The 25,399-nt window shown below is 59.5% G+C and overlaps 1 protein-coding gene across 13 annotated transcripts in view; it reads left to right on the top strand.

Annotated features, from left to right (window-relative positions):
* CUX1 (cut like homeobox 1) overlaps positions 1-25,399 on the top strand; it is a 313,006-nt gene that overhangs the window by 123,765 nt on the left and 163,842 nt on the right. For all 13 annotated transcript variants that reach the window (XM_051837966.3, XM_051837967.3, XM_051837957.3 and 10 more), the window contains exon 3: positions 25,234-25,281. In XM_051837966.3, coding sequence (XP_051693926.1) covers positions 25,234-25,281 — 48 coding nt within the window. The remainder of the gene's footprint in view (positions 1-25,233; positions 25,282-25,399) is intronic.

Here is a 25,399-nt window from a genome sequence, read left to right on the forward strand (position 1 = left end):
GCCAGTGAATGGCACCGCGTGGCCCGATGCTGTTCCTCAACACAGATGGGGAGCGAACGCTGCCGGTGCTCCGTGTCTGTGCGTCCTGCCGTGGAGGCTCTGAACCACGCAGTGAAAGTGTTTGGGGAGAATACCGCCTCAGCCCTGGGCAGGTAGGGTTTTTTCCTCGTTATTCTCTAAACAATACGGTACAACTGCTGGTTCCATCGCGTTAGGCCTTGTTGGTTGCCGACAGACAACTTACCCTGTCGAGGAGGACGTGTGTGGGTTCTAGGCAACCAGGGCCTCGAACCCCTGTGTTCCTGGAACTGATCCCTTGTGGATACCCAGGGACCATTCTACCCTGGAAATAAAGCCGAACGAACCGTAGACCAGGAAGGCGTAGTTTAGAGAGGGCGACGATGTTGGGTCAGAAGCTATTTGCTGCCCTGGCCTCTGAAAATGGCCCCACTGGATTGCTCCCAGCTTGGATCCCCCCTCTTTCCAGGCTGGGGCGGGAGGTGGGAAGCCCACACAGCCCTGGAGCTCCGGGAAGGCGCCGCCTGTCCCGTCTGTGAGCGCGCCGAGTTCTGTTCGCGGTGGGTCAGGACATCCCTGAGCGCATGCATCCTCCTCCTCTCCACTTCCTGCCTGAGGTCTCCGCAGCTAGAGGTCCCCACCCCCACCGGCTGGGATTCAGGAGATGAGGCTCCGCCCCGCCGTCTGGTGGGAGCCCAGCCTGGTGAGGAGTTGTGCCTGGGTTCTCGTAGGAGTTTGGGGCCAAGCCGTGGGTGCTGACCTCAGGCCCCATCCCCTCTAGCTCGTCCACCTGCTTGGTTTCCCCACTCCCCAGGCTCCAGGTGCATGGGGGCAGGGGGTTTGTGCTCCTGTCAGCCCTGAGGTGGCCACACAGATTTGGACCTGCGCATGCGTTCTGTGGCTGTCAGCTGTACCAGGTGCCGCTTGGTGAAACACAGCAGTGACGTTGCCCCGCCCCAGTGGAGGTGAGACGGCCTGCGCAGTGGCTGCCGGGTGGAGGGAGCCGTGCCCGCACGGAGTCCCCTAGCCTCAGCCCTGCACGGTGCCTGCTCATCTTCACATGTCGTGTGGTCCAGGGCTGTTCCATAGAGAGCAAGCCTGTTGGGCCCGTAGCCCGTGGTCTCCTCTTTGTAGAAGTTTCTGGAACTGAGAAACAGCCGAGTGATACCCTTGGACGCCTCCCACTCAGGCAGTGTCGTCCCCGGCCCCCAGCGCCACCCAGCCCACCGTGGCTGTGACACCCAGTCACAGTTTTGCTTCATCAGAAACGGGTCCAAAAGGAAACACAGCTGAAATGTCAGCATTTGGGACGGAGCCTTGTGGGTCCCCTCCACCACCCGCACCACGCGGGTGGCGTGTCAGAATGTTCTAGAAGGCCAGCAGCAGCATGCCCTAGAGACACGTGGGCTTACAGCACTCACGTGCCCCCTGATGGACTTCAGGTGTCGCGCGCTGTGTGGTCAACCACGTTTTGCTGGAGTTCATTGCAGTGTTGCCCATTGAGATTTTTCATGCTACTATTTGTGCTTCTTTCTAAAATCTTGGTTGGTTCATGCAGACTTTGTATAACCTTGGCCAAGCGGCCAAGGTCACATCTTAAAGTTGTAGTTTGTACAGCCGGGTACTCGGAGCTGCTACCAAAGAGGGTCCGCTGGGAGGAGGCCTGGGTACCCACCCCAGCAGCCAGAGCTTCAGGCTACAGGGGAGGTGGGAGGGCCTGACCTCAAATGCTTGGAAGTCAGCGATGCACACTGCAACTGCACAGGGGATGGGACCAGCTGGTGATCTCTCCACGGATCCCTGAGGCCAGACAGCGCCCAGCTTATGTGCCCAGCCCATTTCCGTGTGTTCAGTCTGTGTCCACGTGTCCAGCCTATGTCCGTGTGCCCAGCCCATGTCCGTGGGTCCGGTCATATCCACACGTCCAGAACCATGTCCATGTGTCCAGCCCATGCCCGTGTGTCTAGCTTGTGTCCACGTGTCCAGTCTGTGTCCATATGCCCAGCCCATGTCCATGCATCCAGTCTGTGTCCACACGTCCAGAACCATGTCCGTGTGTCCAGCCCGTGTCCATGTGTCCAGCAAGCGAGGCATGGTTCGTGTTTGTAGGATGAAGGGAAGAGGTATTTCCCGCTTGGCGGTGCCACTCCTGGAAGGTGACGGTGACTTAGGCCTCACTTCGGCTTGGTTGTAGGGACAAACTGGACGGGAGCCGGCGGGGTCTGGCTGCCAGCTGTGCGTCCTCAGAGGCAGCCAGCTGCGGGTTGCAAATGCTTGGACAAAAAAAGAAGTTCCAGAGAGTTCCCAGAGGCCGAGCGTGAGTGAGGCTGAATCCCAGCAGCGAAGGGGTGCGGCGGCACCACCATCAGGTAGCGCAGGTCAGCTGGAGACAACCCACAAGAGGCGCCTCCGTGGGGTTTGGTTTCCTTGTTGGGGGAGATCCCCAGGACGGCTGTAGCTCCACTTGTGACCGAGAATTCACACACACACACACACACACACACACACACACACACGAAAATGCTTAGAGTCTTCAGGGTGGGGGCCCCCGACTTCCCCCGTGCTCTCTGACTTGTGCCCCTGACACTGGGTCACGGGGGCAGCCAGGACCCGGGAGCATAATTGGCCGCTCCGTGCACTTCAAGGCAGAAGCAAAGCACCCCGCATGCCCCTGCCGCCAGGCACATCCTCCACTTCCCCGCCGTGTGTGGCTGCGCAGGGTCCCCCACCTCTCGGAGTGGTCTGAACAGGATTACCTCTGCCTCCTGACCCCCATCCCCCCATTCCGAGCTGGGTCCGCGTGCCTGTGCCCTGTCTCCCAGCCCCAGTGAGGAGCCTCTGGGCCTTGTCTGAATCACCTCTCGTCTGCTCATTGCCACAGCGCTCCTGGGAGCACTGCTGTGACCCGAGTACCCTTCCTTCTCCGTCCCGGTGGCCAGGCGGTTCCCCGAGCACCGGGTCCTCTTCCGCCCAGCTGCCACCTTCGCCTCGGAGACAGCTGGTCCAGACCTGGTCTCATAGGCTCCACCTGTCGGGCTTCCTGCCTGCCTGGTGGCTGCACTGCCCAAAGCCCGAGAATCAGCCATCTGAGCCCTCACCCTCCCGCCTCCGTCTCATGAACACATGGCCGTGCCTTGCCAGGAGTACCCTCTTAGGCCCGGGCTCGCTCGCTGCTAGGTCTCTGTCCTTACCATCCTGGCGGCCGCCTCCTTGCGCACCTCTCACAGTGACCCTAGACTGTCTGGTTCCCACCCCCTGGCCACGCACACTCGCCCCCAGGCTGAGGTCCCCAGCCCCCTCTGTCGCTGCGGGGCCGTGGGGAGCCTGCGTGTGGCCTGAGTTTCGTTTCTGGAGGGCATCTCACACTTGGTGAATTGCCCCCAGCTGGCTCTGAGCCCCTCACCTTGGCCTTGGGCGCGGACAGCCTGGGTGGCCGCCTGGGTACACCAGCGAGTCCAGCCTGGAGGTGGCAGTGCCAAGGCCATCGCTGGAGCTGACTCCAAATGCAAGGCTTCGATCGGGCCTTGGCCGCCTCGCTGGCATCCCCTTCCCTCCCTCCTGTTTATGACCCGTCAGCATCCCCTCGCTCACCTTTCCTTCCTGCGGCCGCCCGTTCAAACCCTGTACCTCCTGCACTGTTCCGTCCCAGTCGCCTCCTTCAGGAATCGCCTGCCATCTTCAGCAGCCAGGGACGCACCTGCTCGGCCCTGGCGTGCACCTCAGCCCTGCCCCGCCCTGCCCTGCCCTGTGCTGGCTATCTGGGCTCTTGTCCTGTGCTCTTTGACCTCGGGTCAGCTCCTTTTTCCATGAGACTGCTTTGGGATGGCTCCAAGCATGGCCCTTGCCCACACCCGATCTGAACCTGCCTCGGCCCCTCCCGCCGACTGGTTGGGGACCAGGACCAAGTCCCCTCCTGTCTGCTCCCCAGAGGCAGTGATGGGGTCACTGTGAAGGTCCAAGCCTTAACTCATGGCCCCACAGGGTGGTCCCGCAGAGCCGCTGGTGCCCTGGAGTGTTCGTGGACACCCCCATAGGTGTCAGTTCACGGATGCTTATGGCCAGCGGTTGCCTCCTTTCACAGCAGGGGCCAGACCTGAGGTTAGGAAGACGCTCAAGGCCACCAGTGAGCCTGTGCACGGCCAAGAGTGGCTCAGCACAGCTCAGGGCCTGGCGCCCACAGTTCCTGGGGCTCCCCTTCCCGGGATGAGGCTCTCAAGGGCTGTCTGCTTTTGGCTCCGAGCGTCCCGTGGTACCTGTCCTCTCTCCCCGGCCTCACTCTTTCTGGCTGACTCCTGCCCCCGATCTGCCTGGATGCTGTCACCCAGCTCCGTCACTGTCCTTCCTTGGCGCCTTTAGCAGGAGCCCAGTACCCATCAAGGGACCCTCCGGCCCTGGAACCTGGACCTGACACAGAGCCAGGAGCTGCGCCAGAGGGAGCCCCGGTGAAGACGGCTCTGGGTGTGCACAGTGCAGACTGCGGAGCTGTATGCGGGCACAAGTGCACGTTCATGGGGAGCCCGTGGTGCAGCCCGCAGAGCCGTACCCCGACACCGAGATGAGACCTCCAGTTCTGTCCTGCCCCAGGCTCCTGTCCCAGCCATGGTTCACCATGACTGCTGGGAGTCTGCCAGCCACTCCCACGTTTTGGGGAGAATCAGGGGCTCCCTCCCCACTCAGGCTGCCGAAGAACCGGGAAGCGGGGAGCGAGGGGGGTTTTCGGCTTCCCCAGCTCCAGTCCTCCTGCAGGTGCGCCGGCACTGGTGAGAACGTTAGCCTTTGGCAGCCAAGAAAGCGGCCTGGGCCTCCAGTGCCCGAGTGGGCCAGGGCCACTGCCCAGGACGTGCGCAGCGTGCGGGCAGGAAGCCGCTGTCTCTGGAGCGTCAGCCGCCTGCTCTCTTCCTCCCTTTCTGAAGCGAGGGGTGTGGTTCTGTCAAGAGCTGGACAGGAGGCTGCTGACCTCCCAGGTCTATGGCTGTGCTTTGAAGTGCATTTCCTTCTGGGCCTGAGGCCGCGCCCCTGCAGGGCACCTCCTGCCGCGCTTCCCTCCTCAGCAGCCTGGCACAGGAAGGACCCATTAGCCTCCGACGGCCACCAGATCCTGCCTGGCCAGCCGTCACGGGCGGCTGCTGTCCCCGCGCCAGCTCGAGGTGAAGCGCCGTGACCGTGCAGGTGCGCGCCGGGCCTTGGAGTCCCGGTCCACTGCCTGGGTGCCTTTCCCTCCGAAGCTGCTCCTGCCGCTCCCCGTCTGGCCCCGCCCCTCGGGCCCAGCCTGCTGGCCACGTGGCTGGAAGCGTGGCCCTCCGGCCTTGATTCCCGGCGAGCGTGAGAAGATGACTCTGAAATCTCAATTCTCGGGCCAATACGCCAGCTCGCTCGAGCTCTGATTTATGTGGGCCTTGTCGCAAAAGCAAGGCTGCCACTGCTCCCCAGCACCCCGCGATCAGAGCGCTGGGGCACGGCTTCTCGGCGCTGAGGCCGGTGACGGATTGCCTGGGAAGCCCCCCTGACAGGGCCTGATGCGTTCGGCGGTGGCGTGGCCACTTGGAGCCCGATTGCTTCCAAGATTAGATTTTCCCCAGGCAGCGTGCACTGCCCTGGGAGTGGTCAGGCCGCGCAGCTGAAGATTACTCACGATGGCATTGGATTGGATCTGGTCTGGAAATGTATAGGGTGTGAAGTTGCAGGGCTTGGCGAGAAAATGAACTGCTTTGCCCCAGACTCCATCCGGGTTTTGTCAGCCTCGCATGTGTGCGTGTGTGTGCACACATGTGCCTCTGTGTGTGTGTGTGTGCGTGTGTGCCTGTGTGTGCTAACAGCTCCTATTTTGAGCTGTTCGGGAAGGCAGCTGCCCTAAATCCAGACACATGTGTCTTAAGCCTGCTTCCCGATGTTAGCACTGAAATAGAAACCGGACTGTGTCTGCAACGCCTTTCACAGGCCGCTCATCCAGGAAACCACTTCCAACTGTTGGCCGAGCATGCGCCCTTGCCCGCCCTGGTTCAGCCCAGCCGCCTTCTTGCTCCAGGCTGTCCAGCAGCTTCATTCCTGGAGAGCACCACGCAGCCTGCGTGTCCCCTGCCATTGAAAAACCTCCTCGTACAAGGAGCGCCCTGGGCCTGCCCGAGACTCCCCAGCATAACCAGGCTGCGGGCAGGTGGAGACATGGGAAACCCGCACTAGCACGTTGCACACATCTGCTTTCCCCTTGTCACTGTGCTGGGCCTGTAGCAGCCCCCTGCAGTGCGGCTGGTGGGGCGAGAGTTTGTTCTGGGCCATTGGCTGGTTCAAGGTCATTTAAGAGTGGCTGAGCCCAGGCCGTGCGGAGTGGGGCTGGGGAGGCCCACCGTACTCCTGGTAGCCACGGTTCATCCGGGCTGACTGGCAGCTCTCTGGGTTGGGTGGAACTATGTGTCATTTTCTTGTTCCTTGTCTTTTAACTGAAAAGCAGGTGTTTATTTAGCTGGGAGTGGGGAACGGGGCGGGGGCGCAAATGTCTGTCTCCACCTTCAGGTTTGTTCAGTAAACATTTCTGTCCCAGGCAGCCTGGCTGGCTGGCTGGGAACCAGCGTTATAGACCTCAGTCAGCCATGGCCCTGCCCTGGGGGGCCGGCCCTCAGTGGGGGTCTCAGACCTGTGGACTGGGCGTCTGGGGTAATGGATGGAATCTGTGACCGGTGGGTAGGGGGCAGGGCTGAGCAGTGTGTTCTGCTAGGACTCATGGCAGGCTTCCCCCTGGTGGCGACCCAGCCGGGGACGGTCCCAAGCATCCCGGCTGCAATCAGAGGCCATGCGCCTGCAGGGCACACAGTAGACACCCACTGTATGCACACTGCAGGCATCACCCTTCCTCCTAGACAGGTCAGCACAGCTTGACTTGAAGCAGGATACCCTAGCCACTGGTGACTCAAGTAGTTGGGTTTCAGCCACCCATGTGGGAGATGTGGATTGAGTTCCTGGGGCCTGGCCTAGCCCCGCCACTGTGGGCACTTGGGGCGTGAACCAGAGGATGGGAGCTCTGTCCCTCTGTCCCTCTGTCTGTCTCTCTCAAGTACACAGCACCTGCATTGCGAGCGGCAGCGAGGAACTGGGGCTGGTCCCCTCCCTCTGTGGGGTGGGGTGGGTACTTCTGCCCCATTGTGTGTTTCACCCCTTGCTTCCTCGCAGGTTTCGCCCCCCAGGGCTGTGTCTGAGGGATCGGGGCTTTCAGGTGGGGCGGCCCCCGGGGCTCCAGCAGTAAGAGCCGCATCTGGCCAAGGACACTGGCTGTTGGGCCCGCCCTCCCCCGATCGCCCACACCTGAAAGGCCCAGAGCTCTACTTGGGTGTCTTCGTGAAAGGGAGAACCTGAGCTACTGCAGCCGGCTAACAGACCCCCGAGAGGGGGCCCTGGTCTGGCCCCCGCCTGCTTCACTGTCCCTGGCTGCCTCTGGCCGTGCGGGGGACCTAGGAGTAGGGGTAACTAGTTTGTGGGAATGTTCTCGTTGTTTTCTTGTAAACAGCCGGTATCACAGATCAGGGAGGTGACTTCTCAGCTGGCTAGATGACCCGAGGAGAGACCAAGCGCCCGCCGGCCTTGACCCACGAGAGCACTGTGGCTGCACAGACTCGGAGGGAGCCCCAGACTCTATGAAGGGAGGGACTGTTGTGCGCAGACAGAGCCTGGCCCCTCCCTGAGGCCAGAGGCCGGGGCCTGGGTGCTGCCCTCTCTGCCCCTTCCCCAGGCCTTCCTGCCCCCACTGGGCCGCTGTGGGCATGGCAGGTGGTGAAGGCAGCAAGGTGCCCCTTTAGAAAACGGAAGTCATGGTCTTTAATTTAGGAGGACACGGGGTACTCAGTGTCCCCCTGGGTTTCCCAGAATCCTCAGTCTGCTGTGTGTCACACGAGGTTTATTACTCTGGGTTTCCTTTTTTTTTTTTAAAAAAAAAAGAAAGAAAAGAAAAGTAAAGGTGGTTCCATCCTTTGTGTCCCTTCACTCCTGTGTGGGTCGGTTGGAAAGTTTTGCCCAGTGACACGAGGTGGCCCCGGTGAGCTCCCCGCAACGGAGCACAACTTTTAGCACCAGCGAGGGCAGCTTCTTCCTCCAGCGTCGATGCTTTCTGTGAGACACGCAGGGAACTGCCCTGGAAGGAGGTGACCCTGACCTGGAGATGGGACTGGGCCGCGGGGGCCCGAGGAGGCTGCCCGGGTCGGCTCTTTGGCAGCTGAGCGGCCCCCTGTTCATGTAGACCGGGAGGGAATGTCGGGCCGCAGCATTTATGAGAAAGGAAAATAAATTTTGGTGATAAATCAGCTCATAAACAACGAGCGATAGCAATAAACCTTCATTCCCAACGTGTCTGGGGCTTGAGAAAGGTCTGTTCCCGTCCGCCATCTCATCGGCTCTTCCCAGCAGCCTTGTAGCCAGGTGGGGAACCGGGGGCCCTGGGCTGTGCCCTGCTGCGGTGCGCAGGTGCAGGGTGACGGGGCTCAGACCCGGGCCCTGGTGTCCTGGCTCATTTCCAGCCAGCCCCCCCCTCCCCAGCCCTCGCAGGCACACACAGCTCCGACGGGAGTGTGGGGCAGGTCAGGGTGGAGCAGGGGTCCACAGACCTTCTCCTAAAGGGGTGACACTGGGTGTCTCAGCCCTGGCCAGGCAGGCGGCGATAATGGGGCCCTGGGTAGCCACTTAGGTGACCATTTAAGAACGTAAAACCCCTTCTTGGCTCACTGTGGCAGCTGGACCGGGCTGGACCCTGCAGGGTGTGCCCCATCATGCGTCTCCTGCTGAGGGCTCCTACCAAAAGCTCCTGGGAGACAGTGGAGTGGCTCTGTGCCGCAGAGAACTTGGCGTCAGAAAGAACCCCAGGGAAACTCTGGTGGAGGCTCTTGGCAAACCTCACAGCGGTGGTGAGCATCGGCCCTGGCACTGTTGTCTCATCAAGCCTGACTGCTGTACGCGTGTGTACATGCGTGTGCATGTGGGTGTGCACGGGTGTGCGTGTGTCCCTGGCTCTGGAGCCCCTGGTCTGCCATCCTGTCTGCAGCTTGCTCATTCCTTCCAACAACTGGAGCTCTTTTTATCTGAACAGGGTTTACTTGAGACAGAGAGATCTCCCATCCTCTGGTTTGTTCCCCCAAATAGCCACAACAGCCAGATCTGGGCCAGGCGAAAGCCAGGAGCCTGGATCTTCACCCGGGTTTCCCTTGTGGGTGGCAGGGGCCCAGGTACTCGAGCCATCCCTTGCTGCCTTCCAGGGTGCCTTAGCAAGAAGCTGGAATCAGAAACAGAGCCAGGATTCGAACCCAGGCGTGCCAGGACAGGATGTGGACACCCCTGCTGATGGCCGAACGTGCTGCACCTGCACCTGCCCCCAGCAGAAGGCGCTCTCTCGGACCATTTGCAGTACCGCGCCTCGCTCCTTCCCCGTTCTGGGCTCCCCCCCAAGCTCAACATGACCCACCCCCGAGGCTGGGAGAAGCAGGGCCGAGGCTGAGCTGGCCGGTTCCCTAGCGCTGCCTTCACCTGCGGAGCCGCCTCTGGATACAGCAGGAACTCAAGCAAGGCCCACGCCTGCGCCGCCAGCCTACTGCTTCTCGGGCGGGGCCGGTTTTCCTGCCCGTGGGGCTCCCTGCCGATTCTGGGTCCATGTCCTTTCTGCTCTGTCCTCGGCTGCTAGAGAGAGCCCGTGGTGCAGCCGTGACGTGTGCCCCCGGGAGGGTCGTGTTCTCTCTGGAATCCACTTCTGGACACGCGTGGTGCGGCTTCCACTGGGCCCGTTCCTGCGGAAGAGGCGGCTCCACGGGTCCCAGGCGTTGCCCAAGGCTCTGATTTTAACGGAGCAGAGGGGTCCAGCGAGGACAGGTGTGGGGAATGGGTGGTGCAGACGCAGCGGCCAGGGCAGCTGGGTTGGGGGCGCTCCGTGTTGGGGGAGGAGGCCGCAGGCGTGGAATCTGTGGTCCCGAGCAGCAGACCAGGGAAAACCGAGCGTCTCCATCCTGTCGGCGTGCAGATGCGGAAGAGAGAGCTCTGTAGCGGTTGCCCGTTCTGTCCGTCAATCTCCTCCGTGCCGGCGCAGGTGCACACAGCGCCACAAGGGGCTTGGGGGCCTGGGGTTCTCGGTCACTCAGGTCAGCCTCGCCAGGCGTGTGCTCAGGGGTTCTGACAACTGAGAAAGAAGGGCGGCCCCAGGGGGCCTCGGGCAGTACCTGCTCCGCCAGGTCCAAGTCATTGACCCGAATTGGAGCCCTGGAAGGCGTGGCCTACCCGGCCCGCCGAGGCGGTTGAGATGGGCGGCTTAGAAGACAGCGTGGCGTGGCAGCAGTGGCGCCAGCCTCCCCTGGGCTTGTGTTTGCAGCCCAATGGCCTCGGGCAAGACACGCACTGTCTCAGAGCCCCCGGGTTTCCCGTTCACACAGCGAAGAAAACTCCACGCTCCTGGAGGGCTCTGGGAAGCACCCACCAGACTTCTCAGTGCAGGCCCTGTCCTGGTGCTGGCCACAGCGCGTGGCCGCTGGCACCCTGCACGGTGCTGGGGCCTGAGAGGGCTGCAGGGGTTGCTTTGCCCAGACCACGGAGCTGGGCTTCCTTCTACAAACACAACACTTGGAGTGATCAGGGCGCAAGTCAGCTCTCGAACGCCGGCCCTCTGCGCCCACCCACCTGACCCTCGTCCTCTCTCCTCCGCCCGGGGGTGGCAGCCAGGCGGTCCCAGCGTCTTGAACTTCCACATCTCGAGCGTGTGTTTCTGTAGATTTTGAACTTTCTCAGTTGGGTAAAAGCTTTAGAATTACTGAGATTCCTTTTGTATTGCATAACGTTCTTGCCATTTAAAAGATTAGCAGGCGTAATTCCAGTGAGTCTCGGTGAATGGCGTGCCTCCCTTGGCTTAATCTCTCCCCGGGACATGTTGAAACACATGCAGACAGGCCTAATACACACCCGAAGGGTTACCCTGAGCAAGCGCTCAGGACAGTGAACCCCTGAAAAAGGGAGAAGTGACCAGTGCTGGGGGTCCCTGGTCGACAAACGCCAGGTGCATCCCCTGGCCGGGGCAGCCGGGGGAGAAGGCAGCTCGGGTTGGGGTCTGCTCGAGGAACCCAGTAACATCATCACTCCCATTTTGTGGCCACAAGCAGTCGGAGGCCACTTTCAGAATTTCTGCTTGGGAAAAGTAGCTGAAACCAATTGGCTCCTGAAGGGCCAGTGTGGGACAGAGCTTGAGGGAACAGGGGTTGTTGGGGTCCGTGCTGGCCGCGTGGGAGCCAGCAGCAGCCCGGGAGCACCCAGTAAGCGCCAGGCCCTTACTAAGTGCCTGTGTCCTGGCCAAGGCAGAGCCTGCAGTGGGCCGGGGCTGGACCATGTAAACACTGCCCGTTACACAGAGACACCTGGCCGACCACATAGGGACAACCCGTAGAGGTTTAAGGGACTCTGCGTAGTAGGGTTGTAGGAAGGGGACAGAGTCATGGTCATTGTCACCATCATCACCGTCATCCACACGTTCATCTAAAAGGATTTGCCGGATGCCTACGATGTGCTAGACTAGACATTCCTCCACTCATCGGAGAGGAGCCTTGTAAGGTAGCATTTGTCCTGAAGGCAGACAAGACGAGGGTTCAGGAACCTGACTGGACACCGCTACGTATGGCAGAGCTAGGGTTCAAGTGCACGTGGCGCAGATTGTTCGGAAAGGCCGACTTGCAAGCGCGCTTGAAAGGGACCAGAGGCTGCCTGAACCGTGGGCAGCATTTCTGGAGTCGTCTGTCTGTAGAGCACGGCTAAGGTACCTACCTGTTTCCCACTGAGCCAGACACAGGTGATGGTGTACGCATGTAGCTTGCAGTCCAGGTCTCGCACCTGGGCGTCGGGGACCCAGTGCCCAGTGACTTGAGCCATTGCCACTGCCTCCCATCGTGACGCTGTTTAACTGGAAGCTGGAGTCAGGAGCCAGAGATGCGCACTGACCCCAGATACCCCTGTGTGGGCCGTGGGCATCTTACCTGCCAAGGGAACTCTTGCGCACTGCTTAGCCCCTCGCGGGATTCCCCGGCAGTCGGCTTGTAGCAGCCTGAGAATGCATTTGATTATATCCCTTCACAAAATATATTGAAGACAGCCACCGCCACTGTTTTCCCTGCCAGTTCCTGAGTGTGACAAGGACAGTGCCGGAGAGAGGACTCTTGTTCAGGTGAAGTTCTTGGGGGCGCCCCGTGGCCCTGTGTCGTCCCACTGAGGGGCGGCAGGAATGTGGGCATCTGGGTGTACTGCCGTGTTGTGCTGTGTACGTGACGCCAGCGTGCCAGGAATCCCTGGGCCTGGGCTTGGGGATGTCGGTGCTGTCGCTGGGCCAGCCGTCCCCTGTGGCCAAACTGTGGAATCAGGAGACGTTTTGTAAGAAAGACAGGGAAGTATGAAAATCACCAAAGCCAAGGTTGAGATGGCTCGAGATAAAGAGATCTATATTTGCCATATATGGGCAGTGCTCCTACGAGCTGCTCTGTGACTCATCCCCGGGCCAGCCGCCCCAGCCCAGGGGTGCAGCGGCCCGGCCACGCTTCCCTCTCCAGTGGCTTCACGCCGCGGAAGCCGCACCGGGGATCCCAAGGAGCTCCCGGGACTGTGCCACGCAGAGGACGGCTCAGAGTGTCGAGCCGTCTGTTTTTACCAGCACTGCAGGCCCAGGTTTGCACACACGACGCATGCGCTTTTGGAAATGGAGGGGTCCGTGCCTTGTGGCTGTGGGACTCCGTCTCTCCTCCCCATCTCCGCCGAGCTCCCGCTGCCAGGAACCAGGTGGCCCCTGAGCCCCGCCAGCCGTGTGTTCCCTTCCCGTCCTGCAGCTTCTGTGCTGTGTCTGCTCCTTGCCGTCCAGGTGCCCGCCCCTCACCTGGACCAGGAGGGCACCCCGAGTTACCCGGGTTTTGAAATCGTCTAAGTGAGGAACTGAAACTCGGGAGATTGTTCTCTCGGGATATTCGGCTTTCCTTCCTGCCTTACGAAGGCGCTCTGCGTGGCCAGCTCCACCCGGACCCACAGGTTCCACGTCTGTGGATTCAGCCAGCTACAGAGCCAAACTGCGTGGGGGTGGGGTGGGGGAGCAGCTGTGCAGAGCACGTGCAAACTCTTCCTGGTCATTATTCCCTCAACAATGCGGTCTAACAAGTGTGTACCCAGCACTTACGTGGTGTTGGGTATTGTCAGTAATCTAGCGATTGTCTGAAGCGTAAGCGTGGGTGCCGTGCAAACACTGCACTGTTTGCTAGCAGGGACTTGAGCATCCGTGGATTTTGGTATCATTGGGGGGGGGGTCCCTCATGGCTGCCGGGGATGACTGTACCCTCTGTGGAAGCAGTGTACCAGGTGGCTTTCTGACCTTGAGCCTGAACAGACTCGGCTCCTAGAACCCTCTGCTGTTCCTTGCCCAACACCCCAAGTCCCTGCTGGCTGAAATGACAGGGTGCTTCTTTGGTGCCCCCCAGATGGACTTTCTTGGGTGGAGTGAAGCTAGGGCACTGCCTCCTGCCCCTGGGGTGGGGAGCTGCCCACTTGCGGGGTCAAGGTCGCCCATCGGGAGACCCCCGAGTGTGGCAGACAGTTTGCTTGCAAGGGCTCCCACCGTCACGTGTTTCTCAGAGGGGCTTTCCACCCGTGTGGTATCAAAGTAATTCGCGTTAGGAATTAAGAAATCGTGGTGTGCACTTACTATGCCAGTGGCTCTGCTGTCTCCCGGGGTTCACGTTAGCAGGAATCTGGAGTTAGGAGCCAGGGCTGGGCATCCAACCCAGGTCCTCCAAAGGGCCACACAGGCATCTGAACTACCGGGTTCAAAATGGCCCCTCCCGAGACCTGATTGTCCGTCTCGTGACTCTCCTGGCTGGACCTGAAGGGACCCACCACCCACTGGGGCCACCCCACCCCATCAGTGTTGCTGCAAGGTGATGTGTTCAGTCTTCAGACAGATCTGTGGCTGGCTCTCTCAGTATAAAAGTGCTAGTATTCATTATGGGAATTTGCATATTCTATAAAGCTTGTGGCATATATATTGTAATAAATCACCCATACCCTTAGACATGAGCGTTAGCATGTTGCTAACATCTCATAAAATATTGCATATTTTAAAAGTTATGATTATGCCACGCATACTGCTTTTTTAGCATAGTTCTTCTCAACCAACTATATAGTGTTTATAGAAATGAAAATAATATCATATGCAGGCTCTACTGGCAGGTTTCCCACCAACACCTATTGTACTTAAAATTCTCCCTGGGAAAGCAGTGGAAGATGACATAAGTGCTTGGGCCCCTGCACCCGCATGGGAGACCTGGAAAAAGCACCTGGCTCCCATTCTCTCTCTCTCTCTCTCTCTCTCCCTCTCCCTCTCCCTCTCTGTCACTTTGCCTTTCAAATAAATAAATAAATCTTAAAAAAAGAAAAAATTCTCCTCGGGAGAAACGTGAAGAACCTAGGGGGAGAGACGTGGGTAACCAGGTGTGCATTAACACGGACACCATCCGCGGTCTGAGGGCGGGGCACAGCCTAGAGCAGTGCCCACTGTCTGTGGCTGTTCCTGTGTCTGTGGGGTCTGTGGGCAGGGACTCCAAAGCTTGTCGCCTTTCGGGAAGATCACTAGATCCCATCTTCATTTTCCTAAAGAACGTATTTGATGTTAAAAGTATACAGTTGGTTTCAAGACAAAGGAAAACGAAGCCGCACTTGGGCTCCCCCCGGGCCCCGGCCATCGGCACTTGGGGCATTCTTTGCCATCCTTTCCCAGTGCATGGTGACGGAAGTGGCCAGATTTCAGAGTGCTTTGTTGTTGTTGTTTTAATATTTCCATCAGCTTTAGCAGTTGAGTGATCCGAAGTCCAGAACCCTCCATGAAATGCAAAGCAGTTTGCACGCTGTCTGGGAGCTCGGAGGTTCTGGGTTACGAGTGCTCCGGCTGGGGGATGTTCAGCCAGCGCGTGAGGCTTACTCCCAGTGTGGCCCTGGGCTCCAGGTGTCCTCACGCTTTGCTGGTGGGGACTCCCTCTGCCCGCCCCCCACCCCCCCGCCCGGCCACCTCGGCACTCAGGGCGGCCTACCCTGCCGTCCCAGCCAGGCCAGCTCCGACTCCCAGGGCCCACGCACACTCCTTCCCCACAGCGTGCTGCTGTCTCTGCCTCTCTCACTCTGCCTTTCAAATGAACTCATTTACAAACTAAACGATGAGTTTATCTTGGGTCAAAACCATTTTGGATCCACGCGTAGAGTTTTCTTAATGAGCTGTGAACATTCAATCAGAAAATGCTGGAATAGTGACCTGAAACCAGACCCAAGGCAAGCCAGGCTGACCTGGAGAATCCGAGGGAGGAGCCTGAGCTTGGCTCCTCCCCATGCCTACCTCGGACCTGCACAAAGGCCCCCCCATGGAGCAGCTGCCCCAGGGCCAGCCAGGCTGTGGGAGCCAGTGTTTCCCAGCCTCCCATGAGTGCGCTGGCTGTGCCATCCCCGTGGCTTCCTGGGTGGCACGCAGGTCCTCAGTGTGGACAGACGGCCTTGACCTCCAGACAAGAGTTCTCAGCCCCAAACTGAGACGCTACAGGGCAGCATCCCTCCCATGCACAGAGCCAGGGGGTACGTGCACCGGTGTGCCCTGTCTGGAGGCTGACCGTGCTGCAGGTGAAAACTGGGGGATCGGCAAGGCGTCAGAGTGAGGACGCCATCGCGGTGTCCTGAGGCTTCTAGAAAGTTCTACCACACCTTGGTGAGAGAATGAGTACGAATAGCAAATGCGGTGTTGGCCTCATTGGCTGGCTGAGCCCCTTCCCTGAGGACCCCTGGCGCCGTGGGCTCTGCATGCCGCTGATCGTCGCCCACAGTGTCAGCCCCTCCTTGGGTCACGCCTCTGTGCCCCTGGGCACTGCCGGGGTCACCCGCCTCGGTGTTCACTTCAGCCCGCATTTGGGCAACACCAGTTCCATGAACCGGTTCATCCAGCTCGTCCCACACCCTCGCTCCTGCTCAGGACCTCGGGGGGGGGGGGGGGGGTCTCCTGCCAGCCCTCACTGCCCACCCAGGCACCCCCATGCTGCCCTGCGCCCCACCCCCCGCCAGCCCTTCCCTGAGGCACATCCACAGGACGAGACTTCCTGCCAAGACGTAGAACTTGTTTGAAATGGAGCAAAGAGATGTAAATGGGAAGAAATTATAGCATGAGGGAGCTTAGCCCTTTCAAGCTAATCTTATTTAATAACGAAAAAACTCACACAGATGTGCGCTACATCGAACCAGAAAGGCAACGTGGCAGGTTCTATATTGTGGTAATTATATGTTTGGGCTTTCATGCCTTCTTTCAACTGGGTTTCTATTTTTTTTTTTTTTTTAAGAAAATCAACCACTGTAGAAAAAGACTATTCATTTATTTCATTGCTGGATGGCCCATCCACTGTAAAAATAGGTCACGGACGGTAATCTAAATTGACTGCTGATAAATAATTAAAACTAATGGAATTTTCTCAAATCCGCGAACCAAAGTCTTTCAGAAATTGCCAGGACACACAGCCTGCTGTCGTGTGGGAGGATATTTTTTATTTAACACTCGGGTCTAAATGCCACTTGAAATTACCCTTTCCTCTTCCGAAGGCTGGGAAGAGCGCATGCTCGTCTCCAGGAGTCACCCAAGCCCTGGTCTCTGTTGGTGGCCGCGGGGGATGAGATGGGACGGGAGGCTCTGGGGAAGCTGCTCTCCGTGTAGACCACAGCCAGGCCATCACTCCGTGTAGACTGTCTTATTAAAAAAAAAAAAAGCAAACAAACAAACAAACAAAAAAAAAAAATAGGTGCGTGCCTTGGTTGGCGTGGTGGCGTCACAGCTGTCAGGTGACGTCCAGGCCACTCCATCTGCATTTTCCTCCCCAGAGAGTTAGGATTCTCTCGCTGGTGCTGTGGGGACCTAATGTGTACATACAGCACACAGGTATGCGTAAAACTTGTCGTTAGGAGCGGTGGCGGTTCAGGGAGAAAGTGTCGGGCAGGCGGGCCTGCGCTGGGGGGCGTCCTCTTCACTGCCACTGTCAGGGTGCTCCCAGACCCCGGAGGAGCCGGGAGGAACAGCTGCCGCGCGTCTTTGGGTGTGGTGTGTCTTCGGCACTGTGGCTTTAAATCGCGGAAGAGGCGTGGTTTTCTCGTTTTGATGGAAAATGTCAATGCTTTGTGCTACCTTTTATTTTTTTAAGATTCATTTTATTTATTTGTAAGTCAGAGTTAGAGAGTTAAAGAGTTAAAGAGGTAGAGAGGTAGAGAGAGAGAGAGAGAGAGAGAGGTCTTCCATCTGCTGGTTCAGTCCCCAAATGGCCAAAATGGCCAGAGCTGCGCTGATCTGAAGCCAGGAGCTTCTTCCAGGTCTCCCAGGTAGGTACAGGGACTCAAGCACTTGGGCCATCCTCTGCTGCTTTCCTAGGCCACAACAGGGAGCTGGATTGGAAGTGGAGCAGCCGGGACTTGAACCAGCGCCCGTAGGGGATGGCAGCGCTGCAGGCCGGGGCTTTAACCCCTGTGCCACAGCGCCAGCCCTGACTTTGTGCTGCCTTTCAGAGAAGTTGTAGTCTTGTCACACTGCTGTACTTATGTCTGACTTCATGGTAGATGGGCCACGTTTTCTTACCTTTAAAATGGTCCACTCCGTTTCTGAAATGAAGCATTTGCCTTTTTGGAAAACTTCTATTTAGAAATTTCTTGATTTGCGAAGGAAGTGACTCCACTCAAGTTGCCCCTGCTGGCACCTGTCTAGTCTGCAATGTGAGCATTTACATTTTGTATTTTTTTTTGAAGATTTATTTATTTATTTAAAAGAGCTAGAAGGAGAGACAGACAAAGAGAGGTCTTCCATCCATTGGTTCAACTCCCGTATGGCTGCAACGGCCAGAGCTGTGCCAGGCCGAAGCCAGGTGCCAGGAGCTTAATCCGTGTCCCTCACGTGGGTGCAGGAGCCAAAGCACTTGGGTCATCCTCCGCTGCTTTCCCAGGCCGTTAGCAGGGAGCTGGATCAGAAGTGGAGCAGTCGGGACTGGAACCAGCGGCATCATGGGATGCCAGTGCTGCAGGCTGTGGCTTTCCCCACAACGCCTGCCCCTGTAGTTTGTGTTTTTAAAGATCTTTATTGCCCTGTGTCTGGGGGTGTGGCTGCCGTGATATTTCCAGTAGGTACTGTTAGAGTCCCGTTCCGTTTTCTAGAATCTTCTTCCAGCATCCACGGGGGTTTGTCGAAGGTCCCTCGCACAGCGTGAGTCATGGAAGGAGATGGCATTAGGGACACTGGTGAGGACTTAGAGCATCCAGAAGGGTAGGGGACACTGGGCCCTGTACCAGCCCAGCGGCCGGAGGATGACAGGGCCGGGAGTGGCAAGGAAGGGCTGGGGGGTGGGGGTCTCCACTCTCCAGCCGTCCTCAGAGGTGAGACCCCGGCGCAGGGGACCCTGGCTCCTAGGCAGACTTGTTCCATGGGCAGAGCCAGGCACGTGGGGGCTGCTTGCCCTGACTGCGGCCGTCACCACCTTGGATCTCTGCTCTCTCCCTGTCTCTCTGAATTGCCCACCAACCAGCTGATCCCAGTGACAATGCTGTTCCCACCCTGCTCTGGTTGGTTCCCCAGCAGGATGCCTCAACAAGGCCCTTCCGGTGGCTGGGCGGTCCCCACAGGGCCAGGGCAGCCAGCACTGCAGGGGGGTCTCTTGCTGTGACAGGCGGGTGCACCCCGTGGCCTGAGCTTTGCAGTTGCACTGGATGAAGGTTGGAGGCTTAGCTCCAGGGCCGGGGTTGCAGCAAGCCAGTTGGTTCCTTACCCCTACCTCCCCTCCCCTCCCCACTCCACTCTCCTCCCCACCTCCCCTCCCCTCCTCCCTCCCTTCCCCTCCCCTCCCCCACCTCCCTCCCCTCCTCCCTCCCTTCCCCTCCCTTCCCCCACCTCCCCTCCCTTCCCCCACCTCCTCTCCCCTCCCCTCCCCTCCCCTCCCCCACCGTGTGTGTGTGTGTGTGTGTGTGTGTGTGTGTGTGATGGATCTGCTAAGGGCCTAGGATCCCTCCGGCTGAACCAGAGTGCTGAAAAGCATCTCTGTTCCAGACGTACACAACTCCTGCGCCTGTCGTCTTCCTTGGCCACCAGCACCTGTGTCCCACCCTACCCCCACTGCGCCCTCCCCAGTAGATCGCTTCAAGACAGAGGTCTTTATTCCCCTGGGACTATGCTTTTCTGTATTTCTAAGAGGCAAAGCCCCTTTGAGAAAACAGAACTCTAGTACCTAAAATATAGGCCACACTATTTTAAAACAAAACAAAAAAAGACCTTGGCGCTGTCAACTCGGTCTCATTCCGTGGTGGGCCGTGTTTTATCAGTTAGGATACGCAGGCTTCTGCCTGCTTCCTCGCGGGCAGAGCGAGCAGCCTGAGTGGCAGACCCAGAAGCCACAGCGACGTTTTGCCCCGGGGGAGCTGCCAGGGGCAGACTCGCAGAGTCTCTACCCAGGACATTCCCCAGCCGTGGTTTTCTTGCTTTGGGCTTGGGAAGTGAGGGAGAGCCAGGGGTTAGCAGGCGCATTTGAAGATAACACTGCAGCCGCCAGTCCTGGGCGGGCAGGTGGGGGCAGGTGTCAGGTCACCACCCTCCACAGGCCTGAGCGAGCGCTCTCTGGAGTTGGGAACCCAGGTTGTCAAACACGTCCAAAGTGGAGACACGCCATGCCCTGGAGGTGGATCTGTGATTCCTGCATGTTTTTTTTCCCCCCCCATTCCTTCTAAACCCTTCAGCACCCAAAGGCAATGCAGAAAGTGTGCCCTGGACCACAGGAAGGCAGTGCCCTGGGCTGGGGCCTGAGGCCACACGTTTCGGCTGGGCCAGCCCCTGAGGTCCCCACTCAGGCACCAGGGTCAGGGTGTTTCATTGTACCCCTGCAAAGACCACAGAGCTAAACCTTTGCACGGTGGCCCCGTTCGGCCTCCACCCTTTGTCACCAAAGACAAGGACGAGGTACCGACGACATGGCTGCCAGGCTTATGTGTCGCCTGCACCAGTCCCCAGAAACGCACCAGCCTTCCTGTGGATAGAGAACAAAGTGGCATTTAGCACAGGTTTAGCGCAACAGCTGGAAAAACCCAGGCAATGCCTCTGAGATGCACTTGCCATCCCTGGCCTGCCCGTGTCCACGCGTGCTGTCTGTGCTGTCAGCTCCTGGTCCTGCCAAGCAGGAGCAGCGACCTGGGAGCCGCCATCTCCCTGCCGCAGAGGTGAGCACAGTGTGGCCCCAGCTCTGAATCGAGGGCACACGGTGGCTCTGGGATGCACAGCCCCACCCGGGGAACAGGAGGTGCATCATGGGGGCAGGCGCCCCGGCCCCAGAGAGGGAACAGGGCTGCCCAGGGACACCCTCAGGGGCCTTCAGTGGACAAGAAGTGGAGGTTCACACCGGGGGGCCCTGGGTGTGTGTTGCGATTCCCACAGGCCCCCACTGCACGGGGCAGCCGCACGCGGAGTAGCCATGCTGTGTTTCTGCCCCCATTCACTTTGAAATCAGAATGGTCTTGGCCGTGGCCTTTGACCGGAACATTCATCCCAGAGCATTTTGCTGTTCGGTTTTCGGATCCACAAAGCGTGTTGTGAGTGAGCCGCGTGGAGAATAACGCAAGTGCCTCCCCCTCCACGTAGAAGCACCTCCCTGTCGGTGTCGCTTCCTCTGCTCGGGGAGGGCGGGTGGCCGGGAGCTGTGTGGCTCTTGCCAGCTTGGTTACAGCCCCGAAGACAGCACCGAGAAACCCAGGAACCGAACGGAGTGCGCAGCCCTGACTCAACTGTGTCATTTCTAACCAGGACTCAAATGCCCACCACATGCCCGTCCCGCTGGGGCTTTTGATGGGGCCCGGACCGCTCGTCTGCGGTGGGGAGAAGGGCTCACAGAGGCACATGGTCACCCTGGGTGGGTGCTGGGGCCCTGGAAACAGCCAAAGGCACTCTGTTCTAGAAAGCCCATCAATCACGCCCTGTCCTCACCGCGCGGCCGCAGACCGTCCCCGGGGTCAGCCGTGAAGATCCTGGGAGTACTCGCCTTAGCTCCGTGCGGAGGGGGCGGCACTTGCAGCCCACAGAGTTGCATAAGGAGTTTCTTAGGCTGCCAGAAACAAGATTAGAAGGAGTGATTTTTAGCTGGTGGCTTGGAGTGCATATGTCCCCGTTGGTGTGTGATGGGTGTGAGTTTGTAGTGAATTTCTTTCCCTCTTCAGCTGTCCTCAGATACGAAGGGGATTCAGAACGTTTGTGGGAAAACGGGAAAAAATCCAAAGGACCATTGCTGTGGGTCTGTTAGGAGGCACAGAGATACAGAAACCACTCAGAAAACACGGCGGGCGGGCGGGCGGGGCGGTTAATGGAGTTTGTTTTATTTGTGAACATGGTGGCAAGGCATAGCTCCCCTGCCTTCTGGAACTCCTTGTATTTTTAACTCCCATGCATTTCAAAGCTGGTGTTCTTGTGAGGCTGGCCCGGTGCCCAGTGGGCAGGGCAGGGAGAGCCTGGTTTAGAGACCTGAGCTCCAGGGCACCTGGGCTTGGCCGCCTGAGCCCCTCCCCCAAGCTTCCTCCTCTTCCTCCCATCACTGTGGTCTCCAGGTCCTCCTCTCCCCGGTTTTCTCGTCCCATGATCTCATCCATTACCGTGCCACACGTGTCCCCTCCGCCCTGACGCTGGCTGGCTGCCCCCGTGTGTCATCCCCACGCACACACCTGGCCAGGGCGACCGAGGCCTCTACAGAGTCGCCCTGCGGCGTGACCCTGTGGCTGTGCGGCCTTGGAGAGGCTCTCTTCCCTCCCTGAGCCTCGGCGTCCTGGGTGTGAGACATGAGCATCCGTCCCTCAAGCTGGCAACGTCACTGTGAACGCACACCCTGCGCCCGGCCATGGTGGGCACCCGGATGATGGGAACTACCGTTGGCTCCTGCTGAGTTCCCTTCCCCAGGACGCGCCCAGACCTGGCTGCCTTCCTCCCCTCCTCCCCACCGATTGCTGGTTTCTCCACTGCGGCCCCTCACGGCTGGTCGGCTCCACGCCCCCGACAGCTCACCCCCCTCGCCATTGGTCCCTTCCACACCCCCCACAGCTCACCCCCCTCGCCATTGGTCCCTTCCACACCCCCCACAGCTCACCCCCCTCACCATTGGTCCCTTCCACACCCCCCACAGCTCACCCTCCTTGCCATTGGTCCCTTCCACACCCCCCACAGCTCACCCCCCTCGCCATTGGTCCCTTCCACACCCCCCACAGCTCACCCTCCTTGCCATTGGTCCCTTCCACACCCCCTACAGCTCACCCCCCTCGCCATTGGTCCCTTCCACACCCCCCACAGCTCACCCCCCTCCCCATTGGTCCTCTCCACACCCCCCACAGCTCACTCCCCTTGCCATTGGTTGGTTCCATGTTCCCCATAACTCGGGCGGGTTCACAGGTGCTCATCAGCGACTTAGCCAGTAACACCCCGTCCTCACCCTGCAGTAGCTTGCTGCGTGAGCGGCTGCATTTCCTGTCCTGAAGCTCCGTCCCCTCTCACCCTGGATTCTTCCAGCTCTCGTCCCATTCAGCCCCCGAATCCCCTCTCCCAGGAGAGCTCAGGTTGGGGCTGCATCTCTTAGCTCTCAGCTGCCCGGGACAGTGGCCACCAGCCACGGTAGGCGATGGGCCACTTGACACATGGTTTAAGTGTGAAATACACATCAGACCATGAAGGTGTAATACCAGAAAAGACGGTGAAATACTCCTTTAGTTGTTGTATTGATTACACGTGAGAGGACGCTTTGGGTGTTTGGGGCTCAATGGAATTAAAGTGAATTTCGCCTGTTGTCCTTGCGCGTGTTCATACTACTGCTGGGAAATGTGGAATTCTCCCCCTGGCCGGCCTGGCCTCTTGGGTGGACAGAGCCCATCTTGGGTACCTCTGCGGGGGTGCTGGGGCCATGGTCCCCTCCCTGGCTCTCGTCGCTCTTCGACAGATGTTCACGCTCATTCTCCCGTTTATTCACTTGGGCATGAATTCCGTGTCTCCTGGTGTCCCGTGTGTCACCGGCCCTGTCATGGGCAAGACGGAGGCAGAGGCTCCCCAGGTGCAGCCCAAGATCATGCTGGCACTCTCGGCAGCCCTGGCAGGGCAGTGGTGTGGGTCAGGGTCCCTGCCGACCAGCCTCGCACCACACCTGCAGCCTGCCCTGCCTGGCCAGGGCAGCCCCAGGGCTGCCGTGGGGTGGGACTGGAAGGCAAGGCCTGAGGGGCCCCTCTGGGAAGAGGAATCTGGGGCCCGGTGTAGAACCTAGCCAGCCTCCATCAGGCAGCCTTCTGGCGCTGAGCCGGCTCTGGCGCCTGGCTGTCCTCGGTAAAAATCCCGGCCGCGGCTCTGCTGGATGCCGGGTGCAGAGGGCGACTGGAGTGCCCGTGCTGCACGGGACCTCATGCCACATGCTCCTGGCCGCCATCGCCGCATCTCTAGAGCTCAGAGAAACAGCAGTAGCATGCCCCGGGCTTCCAGCAAAGCCATCCGATCCACCCTCAAAGGGCTCACGGACCACCGGGGGCTACCGGCTGTCAGGTGCAAGCCCACTGCCATGGGCATGGGCACACTGCGCAGGGGCCGCCTGGAGCGGGGCAGGGGCTTGGCCTCAGGCTCGGCCACTGCTGCCAGCCAGGTCGGTCTGGAAGGAGCCACCACGTTCGCCCAGGTCAGATGTGTCGTCAGGGGACTGTGCGCCTCTGGCTTCTCCACTCTCTCTGCTGCTCACCTGAGCACCTGCGGATAGCGAGAACCCAACCCAGAGAATACCGTGTGGCCACATGAACCAGGCGCTTTCCAGCAAAGTCGGCCTTTTTGGAAAACAGACAACAAATAAACGCCATCCGTCATGTGGGGCTGTGGTTTGTAAGCAAAACAGCTGAGGATGGGGGAGAGGAGGGGAGTGCGCCTGCCCCCCAGAGGGAATCGGGGGGCTCCTCTGCCCTCCCCTGCTCCCCACTGGGGGCCCAGGCTGGCTGCACTCCCACCCTCGAGGCACACTCGGCCAACTGTCTCGTATTATTCCTGCGTCCTTACCTGTGGTGACCAAGATCTGACACGGGGGTGCGGCTCATGGCTCGTGATGCAAACATGAGCTTTGGGGGTGCGGCAGTCAGCCGCCACTCGGGGATCCCGGATGCAGTGTCTGGTTCAAGTCCCACCTCAGCTCCACTCCAGACTCCTGCCAGTGTGCACCCTGGGGATAGCAGATGGTGGCTCAAGTACTTGAGCCCCTGCCACCCATGCGGAAGACCCAGATGGAGTTCCAGGCTCCTGGCTTCGGCCTGGCCCAGCCCTGACGGCCTTAGCCCTTTGCCCTCAAGTCCTCGAATTGTGCCGAGCATCAGGTTGTGCGGAACGCCTGCACCCTTCTTCTGACACTGCAGGGGCGCGGCCAGCTTGCAGGATGCAGGAGGTTCTGGTGGAGGTGGAGGTGTGGACTGAGCACTGCCCCCGGACTGAGCAGGCCAGGTCCTGACTACCCAGAGAACCCCAGCACCGCAGAGGGGCAAAGACCACAGGGCCAACCCCGTGTCCTCCCTGGGATGCACGGGCTCCTGCTGCATCTTCCTGCTGTGGATTCGTTCTGAGAGAAGGAGCATGGTGGGGGCAAGAGGCGCAGAGTCACCACACAGACCCCGGGAGTCAGGTGAAAGCGGGCCAGAAGCGAGCAGCCCACAGACTCGTTTATTTCAGTTGCTGCAGCAGCTTATATAGCCGAGGCAGCCAATCCGGTCAAGGGGCGGTCTATGCCCTAACCAATCACAGCCTGTTGCCAGGCAGGCTCCATTGCCAGGTGGTTTCTGAAGCCATTCCTCCTTTTCCCAGGAACGTTTGTGAAAGTCTCCCCTTAGCCGCACCCCAAAGTAGATGCAGCCTGGTGGCCCTGCTCATTTCGGACGGAAGTCACCACGGAACCTTGCAGTGCGGTTTTCCGAGCAGCTGCCCCCACGCCAGCACGGGAGCCTGAGTCTGCACGCCCGGCCAGGACCGAGGCCAGCTCTGCTGTCCCGAGCGCCGTGTTTCCGTTCCAGGCCGCAGGGACAGGAGAGGCGCCCGGCTCGCTTTGTACGCTAACTTGAAAGCCACTCTGAGGAAGCTTAACCGATGTTTCCCTTCTCTTTCCTCCCCAATGTCTGCCTCCCGGCCCGCCCCGCTCGCTCGCTCGCTCGCTCCAGGATCTGCGCAAGCAGGTAGCGCCGCTGCTGAAGAGCTTCCAGGGAGAGGTAAGCCTCCATGTTTCTTTTCTCTGCCGAGCCCCCCAGTGGGTCTCTGGGCTTGCACAGCGGCGGGGCGCTAACCCGAGTGGAAGCCGCTCACCTGCACCAACCCTGTGTCCCGCAC

The sequence above is a fragment of the Oryctolagus cuniculus genome, chromosome 19 (genome assembly GCF_051225735.1).
Source record: "Oryctolagus cuniculus isolate XC-2025 breed Fujian yellow rabbit chromosome 19, ASM5122573v1, whole genome shotgun sequence".
Classification (NCBI taxonomy): domain Eukaryota; kingdom Metazoa; phylum Chordata; class Mammalia; order Lagomorpha; family Leporidae; genus Oryctolagus; species Oryctolagus cuniculus.